At 43.5% G+C, this 17,905-nt stretch overlaps 2 protein-coding genes and 1 long non-coding RNA gene across 3 annotated transcripts in view; 2 read left to right on the top strand and 1 right to left on the bottom strand.

The window, feature by feature from the left end:
• Window positions 1-17,905, top strand: part of ap1s1 (adaptor related protein complex 1 subunit sigma 1) — a 67,068-nt gene that overhangs the window by 28,117 nt on the left and 21,046 nt on the right. The window lies entirely within an intron of this gene.
• Window positions 3,659-5,378, top strand: LOC306914610. Its single transcript, XR_013788711.1, has 2 exons — window positions 3,659-4,935; window positions 5,235-5,378. It is a non-coding gene; the product is annotated as an uncharacterized lncRNA (long non-coding RNA).
• Window positions 15,165-17,483, bottom strand: vgf (VGF nerve growth factor inducible; the record flags this gene model as incomplete). Its single annotated transcript, XM_079490571.1, has 1 exon — window positions 15,165-17,483. The coding sequence occupies one exon, from the start codon at window positions 17,481-17,483 to the stop codon at window positions 15,165-15,167; it is 2,319 nt and encodes a 772-aa protein (XP_079346697.1).

Here is a 17,905-nt window from a genome sequence, read left to right as displayed (position 1 = left end):
CATTTGGTTTTGAGCGGGGCAAAAAGGAGGAGACCCAAGTACAGACCCCTGGGGGACCACCAGTCAACGAAGTATACCGTCTCTGTCGACTGTAAACTTCAGATGTCCAAAACAGTTACTTCTCAGGATTAAAATTGCAAAAATGGCAGATCGACAACCTCACGCTTTCAGATCTGCTCCCTTTGATGCTTTAGTCTGATGCTGTATGATCAAGTAGGGCGATCATTTACGATAAACATATTCAATTATAATATGGAGATAAGAGGTTTCCATATACGGTTTAAGTAGTTGACCCATTTAGGACTGAGGCCCGATTCTTAAAAAGGCCTTCTAAATTCTGACAAAATATCCCCAAAAAGGGGTTCCCGTCCTGAAGGGATAAAACACCAAAAGTGGTTCCCCGTCCCAGAATGGGTTAAACGTTGAAAGGCCTGCTCTATAGTCGGAGTTTATATTTCCATCTGTGTATTTCATAGACGAGGACCCCAATGTTGTCCCCAACAACGGAGCCAGGACCCTGTGACATTGAACACCACCATATTCCTACATGACAGTTGTTCTTTGTCTATAAACCACATCAGTACTTCTCATGAGCTACCAGGAACTGTGTGTGTGTGTGTGTGTGTGTGTGTGTGTGTGTGTGTGTGTGTGTGTGTGTGTGTGTGTGTGTGTGTGTGTGTGTGTGTGTGTGTGTGTGTGTGTGTGTGTGTGTGTGTGTGTGTGTGTGTGTGTGTGTGTGTGTGTGTGTGTGTGTGTGTGTGTGTGTGTGTGTGTGTGTGTGTGTGTGTGTGTGTGTGTGTGTGTGTGTGTGTGTGTGTGTGTGTGTGTGTGCTATTTTGTGTGTGCGCGCGCGTGTGCGTGCTATTTTGTTTTTTGATGTTGACATTCTGAGGCAAACAAATGCAACCAAAAGCTGCTCCTAATTTATAATTGTATTTCCTGTGTAGAACGTCCATTTGTCTTACTGTGAGTCACTGTTTTCAGTCATGGTTAAAGTCTCGGCTGCCTCCAAAACGTCAGCTGCTTTTGTTATGAAGTAATTTTTCAAATTAATAATACAGGATTTCACGATTCTGGGGGTGGGTGTTTTGTATCTATTTTTGTGTTTGCGTGTACTTCCATCCTGATCACAGCTTTTGTCATGGGCTTTGAAGTGTGATATAATTAATAGGCAAGGGTGTGGGTGTTGGGAACGGATTGGTTTTGACTGTGTACACGGGGTGTGTGTGTGTGTGTGTGTGTGTGTGTGTGTGTGTGTGTGTGTGTGTGTGGGGGTGTGGGGGAGTGTTTAAGCTCTGTTGCAGCACTGAAAATAACCCATGTACTGTATAGCAGGGGTTCTCAACCCGTGGGTCGCGACCCCTCGGGGGGTCGCCAAATTATTTTAGGGGGTCCCCAAAAATGCTTAAAAAAAAAAGATTTTTTAATTTTTTATTTTCACGATTTTTCAAAAATGGCAGACCTACAAGCTCGTAGCGCGCCACTCGGTGGCGCGCTACGAGCTTGTAGATCTGCTATTTTTCAATAGCTAAATTATAACAATGCTTAAAACACCAAAAGGGGTTCCCGCCCAAAATGGTTTAAGGTTATTGTAGCAGTCAATTTATATTGGGGGTCGGGAGGGGGCGGGGCGGGGGTCCCGAGACATTGCCAAAGCATTTCCGGGGGTCCCCGGCCAAAAACGTTGAGAACCCCTGCTGTATAGGGCTGTCACAACTTTTAAGTTGACGATTAATTGGCTATTAACACATTTTTGGCATTGAACTTAATTTTTTTTATTTTTTTATTTAACCAGTAAAATCACATTGAGACCATAGTCTCTTTTACAAGTGCTTTGAACATATTGGAACATGTATGAATACAAATTTCAATTCTGTTTGGTTTCGAGGCTACAAACAAATTGCACACACAGGGCAGATATACGACAAGTAACTTAAACGTACAAAGAAATTACTGGCACGTTTTAATAATTTAATTATTTTTAAAGAATGCAAAGAAATTGCTGAAACGGCTGAGCCACGAGCGTACGACATGTCATGCAGTGACACGTCGTAAGCTTGTAGATCTGTTGTGTTTTGAAAATGTGTAAACATTTTCCCAAGACGGAAACAATTATGACGATTAGGCTAAAATAATTGCGATCATGAAATTCTGTATGCTAATAACGGTGACAGGCCTACGCATGTGGTGTTGTGAGCTTGTACATTACTAATTTCGGTGCGCAGCACGAGGTTCGTGCTGTTCCTATAATTGTACAAGAATTTTAACCCCAAGGCGTTTCTTTATTACAGCTCAGTTTTCGCTCGCCTCGATTAACACCATGTTTGGATGGACCTGCCATTTCTGTAGGCGTGGGGCCGTTTTAACCCATTAAGACCTGAGGCTGATTGTCAAATGTCTTCTAAATCCTAACATCCATCATCCAGAGATTTCCAGTGTTCCCTCTCCCGAGCAACATTATCAACTTCCCCCTTGGGGATCCCCACAGGTGTTCCCTGTCAACATTTGTTGTTAAAACGTGTGTGTGTGTGTGTGTGTGTGTGTGTGTGTGTGTGTGTGTGTGTGTGTGTGTGTGTGTGTGTGTGTGTGTGTGTGTGTGTGTGTGTGTGTGTGTGTGTGTGTGTGTGTGTGTGTGTGTGTGTGTGTGTGTGTGTGTGTGTGTGTGTGTGTGTGTGTGTGTGTGTGTGTGTGTGTGTGTGTGTGTAAAAACATCTAATGGCAGCCCCTCAGTCAAATCTGGTCATACATATATACTCTCCACACATTTTCACAATTTAATCTCAAAAGACACGGATGCTTTCCTTTCTAGTTTTAATGGGTTAAATCAAAGTGTGGTGAAAAAAGGCCCCGACGTGAGAATTCAAACCCTCATCTCCCACGTGGAGCATCTTAACCGCTAGCCTAAAGTGGAATCTCCCTTGCCCAGGGGAGATATTAATTAATAGGCTTTTTGGTCTTCAGGCAGAGGCTCAGAGCTTTATTTTTTATTTTGTTTATTATTATTATTTTGTGTGCGTGTTTCGTGAGATTATATACTGTACTTGCTGAATTCAGAATTTTTGTATACATGTTTCACGAGTAAAGGCTCAATGAAATGTGATATCTGTGATTGTTAACATGAGGTGACCAATATGCCGACATGTAAGGAAAACAAAAGAGTTTTGAATGGGAGTAAAACTCATTTAAATTATGCAAGTAGCTCCTGCAAACTAAAAGTGAATTTATATACTTAGTCAAACAACTTGACTATCGTACAACAAAAAACAGCATTATTTTGACTCGTAAAAGAATGGAAAGAAATGTTGACACATTCCGCGTCTACAATCTATTCAGTTGAAAGTACCGTATGTACAGTACAGTACTTTTCAATGAAGTATACATTGGCTTTAAGACATTTAGGCCTGACCTCGAAAAAAAAAAAAAAAAGAATCTAAATCCTCCAGTTTTCTGAAATAAATATGTTCACGATTTTTCAAAAATAGCAGACCTACAAGCTCGTAGCGCGCCACTCGGTGGCGCGCTATGAGCTTGTAGATCTGCTATTTTTCAATAGCTAAAGCATAACATAATGCTAACACCAAAAGGGGTTCCCGCCCAAAATGGGTTAAGATACATTTCAGATAGTCTATGATGTACGTACGTGCGTGCAAATGCCTAAAATGCTCACACGTTCCTTGTATACATTTGGTCTTTACTTTTCCAAAAAAGTGTTTTTGTCTGCATCGAGGGAACAACTTATTTTGTTTTATTTCGAGGGCTGTTTTGCTTTGTGATTGTGTGTCCTTGACTGACTTCTGCTGCCCCTTGCTTCAACTTATTTTGTTTATAAAAAAAGGCACATTTACATTATTACAGCCCCCCCCCCCCCCTCCCCCTCCGTGTTGAGTGTTTGTTTCAACCTAGTTACTTTATTCTACAGATGGCAAAAAATAGCCGATCTGCAAGCATGTATATTGGCAAAAAGGGGGATGCCAGGGTTAAATGTGATTTTAAATCCATGCCCCTCTTTGAGTACTTGTGACCTTGTCTCCTTTTCCTTTTCTTCTTTTTCTGCTTAAAAGAAAGGAAAGAAAAATCTAAAATGGTAATTGAGATTCAGATGATTCTATCTAAAGAGATCGTTCCGCTTTAGGGCTCTCATGAGTTGATACACTGGTATAAAGTATACTATGCTGTAGGTAATAATCTTTGACGAGGTCTTTGACTGCCTGGTGGAAGGGGGGGAGGGAGGGAGGGGGACGATCAGTGGTGGAAAAACGGGTGCAGTACTTAGTTTAGACAGTTTTTGGTTTAGACTAGTCATTGGTTAGACCAGTCATTAGTCCTACAACTACAACCTATCTCAAACCCTCACCCTAAACCTAACCTCCCACGGGGCAGCACACCTAAACCTAACCTTAACCCATGTCTAACCAATGACTAGTCTAAACTAAGTATGCACCCCGGAAAAACTACTTGCTTGTTTTACTTAAGGAAAAGTTTCAATACTGCAATATAGAGAAACTTAAAAATTCAGAATTCAAAAGGTACTTGAGTAAAAGTACAAAGGTATTGCCATCAAAATGTACTCATTATGCAGAATATCCGATTAAACGTTATACAATGTATTAAAAAAATCTTTTGAAAATAGCGTATCTACAAGCTCACAATATGTCACATCGCACACGCATTGTGAGCTCTGGTAGATTGATTTTCAAATGGCCGAAATGTATATAGGGCTGAAGTGGTTACTGTACGTTTTGTAATAATCAAAGTAACTAAAGTGTATTTATATATATACTATTATATTTTGATCTGAGATGTAGTGGAGTAGAAGTAAAAGTACTGGACATTAAAAAAATACTCAAGTAAAGTACAAATACCTCAAAATTGTACCTAAGTGAATGTACTTGCTGTAGTTACTTTCCACCACTGAGGACAGGGTGTGGGTTTAAGGTCTCACTCACACCTTCGCAACAGACTGATGTATGCTTGTTGTATACAAAGGGTGTGATACATCTTGCCCCAATGCATTTCCAATGGGAGTCACATGGTTTGACACAACATTTGTGTTGTATGAGGGGGAGGGGCGCATTCGAAACGCAGCCGAAAGCCATACAACAGCTTGTAGTCCAACATGTGGACTACAAACCATGTGACTTCCATTGGAAATGCATTGGGGCGGCCATGACACTCACAACATTCATACAACAAGCATGCATCAATGTTGCATCAAGGTGTGAGTGAGGCCTAAGTGTTGGTACACGGCTCTATAGCATGCAGGCTAGCGGAGGCATGTTGAACACTGTTGTATGTTGTTTTTTTTTGTTTGTTCATCAAAAGGGACTCAATGTGTGAATGTAATTTTATAATGACATTAAATACCATTTTAAAGTAAACGACCGCGTCCCGTGTCGATGTCTTTTGTCATGCTGCTATGCAGTATATGCTCTTGAATGTTTTTTTTTCAAGGTTTCAGCTAAAAGAGGTGCTTTTTTTATTTTTGCATAACCTATTGAGGGGGTTTACCCTTGAATGCCGTATCAAAGGCATTTCTCTGTATTTCACGTAAACACGGCTGTAAATGGAATGAAGACAAATGTAAGAAAGGGAACAAAAGATGCTTAACCCATTTAGGCCTGACCTCAAAATTAAAAAAAAATCTTCTAAATCCTCCAGTTTTCTAAAATATATATATTTAATATAATATATTTTCACAATTTTTCAAAAACCTACAAGCTCATAGCGCGCCACCGAGTGGCGCGCTATGAGCTTGTAGATCTGCTATTTTTCAATAGCTAAATTATAACAATGTTTAAAACACCAAAAGGGGTTCCTGCCCAAAATGGGTTCACTGTTCCCCTGTGTCTTTGAAGAGTTGCTGTGAAGTCCTAACCTGACTCCGCCAGATGGGGCAGCAGAGAATACACTGGGTTCCCCCCTCCTGCTCCCATCTGGGAACTCTCAGGCAGACTTGATGCCCGGCCACAAAACGGCCTGGCCAATCAGCAGCAGCTTCTAGCAGCTTCTAGCAGCAGCTTCTAGCTTCTAGCTGCTGCTAGAAGCTAGAGAGTTAGTGAAGTCCCACCTGTCCACAAACCCCGTTTATAGACGGGAGTGTGTGCGCATCTATTCTGCATCAGTGTACAAGTTTATGCACATACGCGTGCGTTGATATGATATGATCTAGTACTTTATTGTCAGTTCAAACTGAAATTTGTCTTGCAACCAAGCAGCCAAGTATGCAGAACACATATACACACATTTGACATAACACAAAGAACAAGACAATTTACATACATAAAGACATAGATTACCCCGTGGCTACTACAACTCCTGATTAAGCCTCAATGTCGACTGGTGGACAAAGGACCTCTTTAGTCTGACCTTATCGTATGCTGGTACACCATATCTCCTTCCTGAAGGTAGCAACCTATATTCTCCATACAACACATGCTTAGTATTAGAGGTGATATTCCTCGCTAACCTTAGGATGCTGTTATCATACGTGGATGTATAAAGTTTCTGAAGTGGTTGTCCAACAATCTTTGAACAGAATGTTCAGTTGTTTCAGCAGTTGTGACTTTAGGGCTGCAGACAAACATCCATACCGGGTGGTACTATACAGTACTGAAGAACACTCATAATAACAGAAGTGAAAAACAAAAGAAGAATCCGTCTACTAGCACGATATGTAGGCCTACACATATTGACACATCTGCTAAATCACTGTGTATGTGTGTGTGTGTGTGGGAGGAAGGCAGGGGGTTCTGCAGTAGCTGGCTGGCTGCATGCTGATGCTGGTGAGTGAGTCACCCATCCAGCGCCACGTGACATCATGAATCACTGGTACTGCCCCCCCCCCCCCCACCCCGAATATCACCCATCCCTCCATCTCATTCCATCTCCCCTTGCTTATATCTGTTTTTTCCTTCTCGTCTGTCTGTCTGTCTGTCTCTCTCTCTGGTGGACTCTTTTTTTTTTTTCAGACAGGGATGATATTATGTATTTAGCTGCGATTCCCCCCGTTTGTAAAGATTATTCCAAATTGACCCTTTGTCAAGTCGTGGTTGGGCCTCTCTTGGCACCCATTGGTTGCTGTTTCTTGGTTGAACAAAAATCCTTTCTCTCCATCCACTAGTCTTACCATGTGTTTTTTCAGTTGCTTCGTATTGATATTCAGTGTATTCAATTCTTCTTTTAAACTCGGTCCCAGCAAAAAGGGAGATCTCAGGTGCAGTGTAGTGACTGGGCATAAATTATGTTTTTAAATGTTTTAGCAAATTCAACATAAACAGCCATGAGGCGGAACCAGGGTGGAACCAGGGTAGAACGAGGCTGAAAGAGCCTGCTGGTTATAGTCTGTCACGAACCAATCAGAAGGTTGACAATGGGTCAATTGTTGTTGTTTTTTTTTCTCAAGTGAGTTTGTAGATTCGGTTTATTTTAAGTTAACCAAAGTATAAAATAGGGTCAAAGTGGTTAGAATAGTTTTGCTGTAGATCCCCCTGGAACCCTCTCCTTGGGGGTCATCCCTATGTTCCCCAGGTTCTATGTTCCCCACTCACCCGGCCCCCCAAAAAAGGTTCTATGTTCCCCACTCACCCGGCCCCCCCAAAAAAGGTTCTATGTTCCCCACTCACCCGGCCCCCCAAAAAAGGTTCTATGTTCCCCGCTCAACCAAAAAGAGGTTCTATGTTCCCCACTCAAAAAAGGTTATATGTTCCCCACATAACTAAGAAAAGGTTCTATAAAAGGTTCTATGTTCCCCACTCAACCATGGAGGCTGTGGACAGTTCAGAAGTTAACATGTTATGTTATTATCTCCTCGTCGACCCCACTTTGAGAACCACTGTGTTAATTAAGAGGCCGGCCAAGGTCAGGTCGAGGATCCGTTCTCATCTATTCATTTGCTCTTTTTTTAGAGAGGTATAGTTATGATATGTAGGGCAGGCTGTCACTTTTATTTGTTTGTGACATGAGTGGTGGAAAGTAACTAAGTACATTTACTCATATATATGTAATGTATGTACAAGCCCGCAACACAGTTTAAATGAGTTTAAATCCAACTCCAAGTAAAAGAGCTGCAGACCTGCAGCTTTTAGTGTATGACGTAAACTTTATTTTAAATCATCCAAAGGGGATTAAAGTGCTCCGGTTTGATGTCATTGTTGAGCTGGTTCCAGGACCACGGGAGGGAGCATAAAACCTAAAAGCCACATCCTCCCAAACTCTGGCCGACGGGGGACGAGGGGCAGTGAAACGGAGGTTGAAACAATTTGTCAAAGTAAAAAAAGGCTAGTATTCACTATTTACCCCATTTAGACACATGCATTGCGAGCTTGTAGATCTGCTATTTTCAAATGGCCAGTATAGGGCCCAAGTGGTTAACCCATTTAGTTAAAAACATTTTTATGATTTTTCAAAAATAGCAGACCTACAAGCTCGTAGCGCACCACTCGGTGGCGCGCTATGAGCTTGTAGATCTGCTATTTTTCAATAGCTAAATTATAACAATGTTTAAAACACCAAAAGGGGTTCCCGCCCCAAAATGGGTTGTATGTTTTGTCATAATGAACAAAATCTGCAAAGTAACTAGTAACTAAAGTTTTCAAATAATTGTAGTGGAGTAAAAAGTAGGCCTACACTATTTGCCTCTTGAGATGTAGTGGGCAAGTAAAAGTATTGGAAATTGGAAATACTCAAAGTAAAAAAGAAATACCTCAAAATTGTACTTTTGGTGTTTTAAACATTACGTATGTTATACTTTAGCTATTGAAAAATAGCAGATCTACAAGCTCATAGCGCGGCACCGAGTGCCGCGCTACGAGCTTGCAGGTCTGCTATTTTAGAAAAATCATGAAAATGTGGCACAAATCTTTGAACATATATTCTTTCAGAGCGAACGTTTTTAGCTCAAATCTTTGCTTCTGGGGGGTTCCTGGAACAACGTATTTTCAGATGGGGGTCGGCGGCCAATTTCATATAATTTCTGTGATATAATAGTTTTTTCTGAAAACTGTCAGTATTTAGAAGACATTTGTAGAATCGTCGTCGGGTCTAAATAATTTACAATTACAATTTAGGCATTTAGCAGACGCTCTTAATCCAGAGCGACTTACAATAGGCAAGAACAAAAAGCATGGGAATACATCACATATGTAAAAAAAACAGAAAAGAACATATCTATATATGTTCTTTTCTGTTTTTTTTACATATGTGATGTATTCCCATGCTTTTTGTTCTTGCCTATTGTAAGACGCTCTGGATTAAGAGCGTCTGCTAAATGCCTAAATTGTAATTGTAAATTATTTAGACCCGACGACGATTCTACAAATGTCTTCTAAATACTGACAGTTTTCAGAAAAAAACTATTATATCACATACCACATACCACATAAATGGGTTAAGTACAGTAGTGCTTAAAGTAAATGTACTTAGTTACTTTCCACCACTGCAGCTTAATGAGGTCATTGACTCGGTGGCGTCCTCTGATCTCCTCATCCTGCTAAGCCAGCAGGGGGTTTGCTCTACGTGAACAGCAGGTCTACAATAATGAATCCTGTGGGGTAATTTGTCTCGCTAAACCTCTGAGAAGACCCTAATCTTAGGTTTATCCTCCCATCACCTAATCTAAGCCTCAAATGTGAAGGTTGGATTTATATGACAGGATAGGATACAAATAACATGTGATCCTATATATTGATTTTCGCAGACTGAGGCCCGACTCACACCTTTACGTCTAGCATACAACATTGATGCATGCTTGTTGTATGAGATGTATAGCTGATGCAAGCTCGCAATGCATTTCCAATGGGAGTCACATGGTTTGACACAACATTTGTGTTGTATGGCTTTCGGCTGTGTTTCGACTGTGCCCCTCCCCCTCATACAACACAAATGTTGTGTCAAACCATGTGACTCCCATTGGAAATGCATTGTGAGCTTGCATCAGTCAATAAGTCTCATGCATCTAGCATGCATCAATGTTGTATGCTAGATCGAAAGGTGTGAGTCGGGCCTAAGGCCTCACTCACACGGTCGCAACAGATTGATGTATGCTTGTTGTATGCAAAGGGTGTGATACATCTTGCCCCAATGCATTTCCAATGGGAGTCACATGGTTTGACAACAACATTTGTGTTGTATGAGGGGGAGGGGCGCAGTCGAAACACAGCCGAAAGCAATACAACAGCTTGTAGTCCAAAATGTTGTGTCAAACCATGTGACTTCCATTGGAAATGCATTGGGGCGGCCATGACACTTACAACATTCATACAACAAGCATGCATCAATGTTTTAAAGGTCTGAGTGAGGCCTTAAACTATGATGAAAAATGTTCGCAGACTACATTTCTTTTCACTGATGCACTATAGCATGCAGCCAAGTGTGAAATCAAGCATTATTTACAACGCCATCAAGCCCGCCGAAATACATTTTTGTCGACAAAATCAACTGTCGATTTAGTCCATGTTGTGAGCTTGTAAATAATGCTTTGAATCGTAATGATTTAAAAATAGAGGTCAATAATGACGTGCCCAAAATAAGGGTGCAGTGGTACTGTACTGTTTTAAGGTATTTGTACTTTACTTGAGTCTTTCCAATTTCTAATACTTTTACTTCTACTGCACTACATCTCGGATCCAATTTCTAATACTTTTACTTTTACTCCACTACATTTATTTGAAAACTTTAGTTACTATATACATTTCGGCCATTTGAAAATAGCCGATCTACAATATTTTCAAATTATTTGTAGACATTTTATACATTTGAAAACTTGTGAAATGGCTAAGGGTGCACTCACACGGTTCATGCAATTCTCTGTGCTTGTTGGGTGTTGTGTCATGGCCGCCCAGCGGCCCAATGCATTTCCAATGGAGGTCACATGGTTTGACCCAACATTGTGTTGTGTGAGGGGGAGGGGCGCAGTCGAAACGCCCCTCCCCCTCACACAACACAATGTTGGGTCAAACCATGTGACCTCCATTGGCAATGCATTGGGCGGCCATGACACAACACAACATGCATCCAACGAGCATCCAACGAGCAGAGAATTGCATGAAAGGTGTGAGCTCAGCCTATGTGGGACATTCTGCATAATGAGTACTATCTACTTTTGGTACTTTTAAGTACATTTTGATACCATTGCTTTTGTATGTTTACTCAAGTAAGTTTTTAATTCCAGACTTGTACTTTTAACAGAGTATTTCTGCATTGCAATATTGATACTTTTACTTACCTAAGTAAAACAATTGAGTAGTTTTTCCACCACTGGTTAAATGTGCTGAATGGAATAATTGCAAACAAACAAACAAACAGCCTTTTCTTAATAAAAAATAGTTGACTTTATTTGTTTCTCTCTGTGTAGCAAAACTAGTCGTTGGACATGCAGCATATTTACAGTACATATCCATGTTCTATCACCGTATACCATACTTTACAACAAAGTACATCTAGAAAGACCATGGACGACAGTTTCTCATCACAAGACTCAAAACAGGGACTCGGCAGGTACGCTAACGTCATTGTTTTCTGTTATCTTTTAGATTTCTTTTTTTTATACTTTTTTCGGGATGCTTTGTTAAGTCTTCGGAAGAAGCAATACATTTTTAGAACGCAAGTACAGATAAACGTGCAGACACTACCCTCCCCCTTGTCTCCTCGCGCCATCACCATTTTCATCTGTCTCGCCCCATTCTTTCACTATAAAAACACATTTCTATCAAAAATGAGAAAATGCTTTTGTTTGTGTTCCCCTTCTCCTCTCCCCATTCCTCGAGCCCCTCCATTTATTAAACTAAACGAAACAAAAAAACGATATGTTGTTGACCGAAACTCTTCAGCGAAAGTGACTTGGCGGATTCATGTTGGTAAACATCTCGCTTCTACTAATTCTCTGTATTAAAAAGGAAGAGATGTGTGCATTTGTACACTCTCAGTTACAAAGAGATGAATTAACAATTAAAAGGAATCAGTTAGCCATTATTAATAAGATTTGACAATAAATGTTGATTCTCATCACAGATGCCATGTTTGAAAAAGGGAAGCTTAGCTTAGCTAAGCTTATTTATTGATTTTCTTCCCTGAATTTGATTCCCGATCCAAGATTGGTACCAACCCAATTCTTCTTGGACACTTATATTAACAAATACATAAGGTTGATAATCACATCATCACAGCAGTAGAGTCATTTAGAAGTGGAATCCCGGAGCCTTCTACCATTTCAAGTCCGTTTCAGTTAAATGTGAACGCCAGATAGCCGGCAAATGAACAGCAATATTATAATCTCCTCTTTATCGTTTAGAACAGTCAGTGGTTCTCAAAGTGAGGTTCAGGGACCCCCAGGGGTCCTTGAGGGTGTTCCTTGGGGCCCCCCAGCTAAATGATCGACAGGTGGGAATCAAATGCACCCTTAAAGAGCAGTAACTGCAAGAGTTATATAGTGTCAATGCGGTGGTTATTTGAATATGGATATTTGGATATTTGAACTGGGTGGGTCCCCAGTTCAAATATGATTATTTCGGGAGGTCACAGCCGGAAAGATTTGGGATCCCTTGGTCTAATGCTTACAAAGCTGCGGGGGGTCCTTGAAGTTGAAAAATCATTGGTTTAGAACAGTCTATCAGAAAGAATTGGTTGTTATTTACCTATACATTAGAGAAATAAACCGATTAATGAACCCATTCGATCTGTTCGTGGATAACCAAAGAATGCTTTACAGAGAAAATGCGCCCAACAATAAGGCAACGACATTTTAAACCGCGTCCTTCAAATGTATGGAATGTATACGCGTTATACATTTACAATTGTTGTGTAGAAAAGTATAAAAACATTCAATTCCAATGTCAAAAAAGGATGACCATGCGGTATAAAAAGCCAAGACGACATTGTAATGTAAATAACAGAGGGACAATACTGTACAGTAAGTCATGAAAATGTATAGGGAAATGAGACACTGATTTTGACGGGTCTTATGGGTCAAATTGTACAGGACACTCTTGCAGTCTGAGGTCAGGGCATTTGTTGGCACGATAGAAAACATTTCCGTGGCCCTGTTGTCCGCAGAGTCGCAACTGGGCAGAAACCTTGTATTGCCGTTGCTATATTTTGTCATGTGAGAGTGTCGTACAAAATTAGCAATGAATTACCCATGTACTGTTTGTGTGACTATTGTGTGGTTAATTTTTTCCCTTTCTCCTGAGAAGTAATGGCTTTGGACCAGTGGTGTAAAGTAACTACCGTAAGTACATTTACTCAAGTACTGTACAGTACTTAAGTAAGATTTTGAGGTATTTTTACTTTATTTTCCAGTACTTTTACTTCTACTCCACTACATCTCTTTTACTCCACCACAATTATTTGAAAACTGTAGTTACTAGTTACTTTGTATATTCTATTACCCACTTCAGTCGTATAATATACACTTCGGCCATTTGAAGATAGTCCATCCATAAGCTCACAATGCGTCGCAATGCGATGCATTGTGAGCTTGTAGGTCTGCTATTTTCAAGTATTGATACTTTTACTTGAGTACTTTTTCCACCACTGCTTATGGAAATACAAGGTTCCACCAGACAGTTGGTTGGACTCTGTGGAAGAAAGCTCGGACTGTAAAGGATTCCATACCCATTCTGACCCAGCGAATGACACCATGGCAACAAGGTAATTGGAGTTATGTAAAGGTATGAGTCATCCGAAACCTTTAATAGTTGCACTGTGGCTTTCACTGCCCTTTGCATGAAATATGCTTTTTCCATGACAATATTTCATTATAAAGAGCTTGTGGTGGGCACACTAATGATATGTATTATGAAAAGGTGCAATAGTATATATATATACAGTATATATATAGCTAGTTAATTTTTCTACAAACAATTATAAATTCCCTGCCCTTTAAAAAACATGAGATAAGGCTTTTACATCCGGTCTCAAAATGTTTACCAAATGCATGTCATACGCCTTTATGGTACTGTATGATTGTTGACCGTTTCTGGGTTTGAATTTGTTCTTTTAATATTTTCAAATTTAGCGAATAATTGACCAAGGCCGTTTGGTTTAGGCACCCCTTAAGACTTAAGCACTTCAAGCATTTGAAATATCGTTTCCGTCCATGTACGAGTAACCTTTTCACTCCTCTCTCTTTGCATGAATGATTGACAGATTCTTACAGCCTGTTTAAACCCTACGCGTATAGTTGCGTGTCGATCGGCTATTTTCGATGCTCCACAGTCACACTCGACATAGTATTAACGGCTCTTTGACAGCACAGACAACGACACGTTTGACGATCTGCCATTTTTCAGTCATTTCCGAATGTCCAAACATGGCGAACGAGAAGGCCATTACGCTGGGTGGTCCAATGGAGGGTTCTAGACTGTAGTGTGACCATGTCTGTCTGTCTGTCTCTTCCTCCGAGGGGGAGACACTTGTTGTTCGTCCATGCTCTGCTCTTTAGAACCACGGTCTCATTTGAATCAAAGAGCAATCTTGAAACGAAAGTATAGTTGCACGCCAAACTGTGTACACTATAAAAACCGGACCAACCAAGAACACAGGAAATACACAGGGCAAAACTAAATAAAAATGGGGCCACCAAAAAAAGCGAACGTAAACTGAACTAAAACCAAACCAAACAAAAATCTCAAAAGTCTTTCGTTCTCTGTTCTCCTCCCACATGCACCTCAATCGGTCCCTCTTTTAAAGTGTTTCTCAACGCCTGGTCCGTGGCCCACCAGGGGGCCCAAATGGACCCCTTATGAATCTGTAACTCTGAGAGTGTACACATGGAACCCTGGAGTGTACATGTAGATAGGGGTACCAAAGATATAAATCAAATATATATGAAAAATCACACCCGTGTGAACCGAGTGGTGCAACTCCCCCCCTCTCTCTCTCTCTCTCTCTCTCTGTCTCTCTCTCATTAGCAGGCAGCAGTGCAGCACTATCTCTCTCTCTCTCTGTTTCTGGCACAACAGCGCCACTTTTGGTAGTCATTGGTACTCGTGCTCATAGTCACATAGGTGGGTGGGTGAACACATGGGTGAACACATAGGTGAACACGGACATTGCTGTTCCTTGGAGTGGTTGCACCACTCCAAAAATGAAAAACGATGGTTCTGTTTGTACACTCTCAGAGTTACAGACCAGCTATTGAGAAACGGTGCTTCACACTGATCCCTCCTTCACTGGACCAGCTGCGGCCGTTTCATGAGGATCTGCTGAATGTAGCTCTCTAGGCGGCGGTCGTCGTCGTCGACGCCGTCGTCCGCCTGGTTCCCTCTCTGGCCGTCGTAGTCGTAATCACCGCCCCTGGTCATGGCGGGCGCCGGGGGCCGGTAGTAGAACCCGCTCCGCCGGCGAGGGGCGCCTCCGGCCTGCAGCCGGGGAGGCGAGCGCAGCTTGGGGAGGGGCGCCGCCTGCTGGAATGTCCTCGGGTACGACGAGTAGACGTAGTCGGCGTAGTAGGGGTTTCGCCGAAGGCTCGCCGGAGGTCTCCTCATGGGCCTGGCTTGGGCCCGGTTGCGGAAGCGCCGCTTCGGGCCGAAATTGTAGTCGTAGTCTGCCGCCGAACCGCCTAGGAGGTTGTTGAGGGTGAGCGCAGGTTTGGGGACGTAGTAGCGCGGTTTGGCGTTTTGAGGAGGAGGAGGAGGGAAGTAAATAGGATAGTAGCCTCGATAGGGTTTCTGTTGGTAGTAGGATGCGTAAGGGGCGTAAGGCGTATAACTGCCCCGAAAGGACTTCTGCGGTTTGAGCCAGAAATCCTGAGCGCTTGACAGCGGCTTCTGGGGTTTGGTCCAGAATTCCTCGCTGGACAGTGACGATTTGCTGGGCGGCGTCTCCAGAAACCAGGCCTTGAGAGGGTTAACAGCGTCTTGCTTAGACGGCGGCGCGCTATTAAGAGCGGCTGCCATCCGCGATGTCGACATGCCGCTGATGGACGGCGAGGATGACTGAGAAGACGACATGGGCATTAGGGGGCGCTGCCGAGGGGGCGGCGACATCCCCATCTCGAGCGCCACGTCCTTCTTCTTCTTTTTCTCCACGTCGCTGATGATGTCGACGACGTCGTCGGCGGGGAGGTGGAGCTTGCTGGAGATCTCGATCAGCTTGTCGATGGTCTGGGGGTCGATGTCGTCGTCATCGTCCGCCGCCTCCTGCTCCTCGTCAGAGCGCTTGTCCTCGGCCGCGTTGGACTGAGGCGAGGAGTACTTTCCGTACTTCCTGTTGCCGCCATTTTGCTTGACCATGTACTGGAGGAGCATGTCCGAGGCGATGTCGGCCAACTTCTCCTCCTCCATCTTGGCCCTCTGCATTTCGGCGGCCTGCCTCCGCACCTCCTCCTGCTCGGCTTTGGCCCTCGCCTCCTCCTCTGCGGGGCTCAATACCTCCTCTTCCTCGTCCTCCTCCTCCTCTCCCTCAGGCTCGTCCTGTTCCATCACGTCGTTCCCCGGCAGAGGGGGGCTCTGCGCCGGGCCGTCGGTGTTGTCGTCGAGGTCGTTGTCTCGGAAGTCGTCCATGAAATTGCCTCCCTTGAACGTCGGGACGTGCATGGCCTTCATTGTCTCCTCCTGCCATTTCAGCTTCTTCTTGGACATAGCCCCTTTGTGCGCGGCTTGGATTTCATTGTAGGGGCTGAAGCCCCCCCTGCTCTCCCTCTCGCCAACCTGGGAATCTCTCTCCCTCTTGGTGGCGGAACTGTAACTCTGAAACTTCTTCATCATCCTCTCCAGGTTCTGCACTTCCTCCGGGCTCAGCTGCTCCTCCTCCTCTTCGTTGCTCTGCCGGGGATCGCCCGTGGCTGCTGGCGTGCGTGGGCGTGCGGGGGGAGCTCCCGGCGCCGGCTCTCTAGCTCCCGCCTCCTCCCCTCCCCCGTCGGAAGGGTTGGAAGCTTTCTCTGTTTTCACCGGCACCGTCTGACTCGTGGTGCGGCTCGTCACTCTCTCTGTCATTCTCTCCTCTTCCTCCTGCTTTTTCTTCCTCTCCTCCTCCTCCTGCCTCTCCCGCTCCTCTTTGCCCTGCGCGGCCGCGGCGGCCATCACCAGCTCCAGCTCGTGTCGTCCGTCGCTGTCTCTGTCGCGGTTTTCTCTCTCCGCTGCTCTCGCTGCCTCCCCTTCCTCCTCCGCCTTTGCGGGCTCCGCTTTCGCTTCCTCCGTGCGCTCCTGCTCTCCCCCATCTGTCCTCCTCTCTGCCTGGGGCTTATTCAGCGCCTCCAGTAAGAGCGCCGCTAATGTCTTGGGGTCCATGTCTTTGAAGAGCTCGTCGTCGTCGTCCTCCCCTTCCTCTCCTGTCGCCCCTCCTTTTGGCAAGGAGCTCATCTCATCGTCCCGCCCCGCCGTGTCCCCCGCCGCGCCTTCCGCCAGCCCAGGAGTGGCAGCCCTGTGCCGGCTGCCGGCGAATGCGGGGGCGTTGATGGGGATCTGCGTGGAAAGGGGGATGAAGGACGCCCCGACCAGGAGGACCGAGAGCGTAAGGGCACTTGAGGCATGGTGGCACCCGAGCATGGTCGCTCAGGATGGGGCACACAGCTGGTGGTGGAAAAAACAAAAGAGGAAAACATGTTAAAATAAGCCTTTCAAATGTAGCAATAATATAGAAAACATATTTGCTTTTAATCACTTAACCCCCTTTCTTTGTTCCAAACCTTTTCAAAATATAAAAATATATCGGAGGAAACCACATAACTCAATTTTTTTTGCATAAACCGGTGCTATTGAACACCCTTTACGTATGTGTGTTCAGGTTAATCAATACTGAACCAATGAAAAGTAGTAAAAATTGCTTCGGACAAAACCTCTTAACTCCATTGGACCCACAAACTGTCTACTAAAACGACTAATTCCACCACCTCTCCCCCTCTCATGCAAGTAATTGACAATATATAAAGTCACAACACCAACTTTGATGAGGCAGTATTGTTTGGTTT

This window comes from Electrona antarctica (assembly GCF_951216825.1).
Source record: "Electrona antarctica genome assembly, chromosome: 21".
Classification (NCBI taxonomy): domain Eukaryota; kingdom Metazoa; phylum Chordata; class Actinopteri; order Myctophiformes; family Myctophidae; genus Electrona; species Electrona antarctica.
The sequence above is the reverse complement of the archived record's forward strand: the minus strand, read 5'-3'. Positions and strand labels throughout refer to the sequence as shown.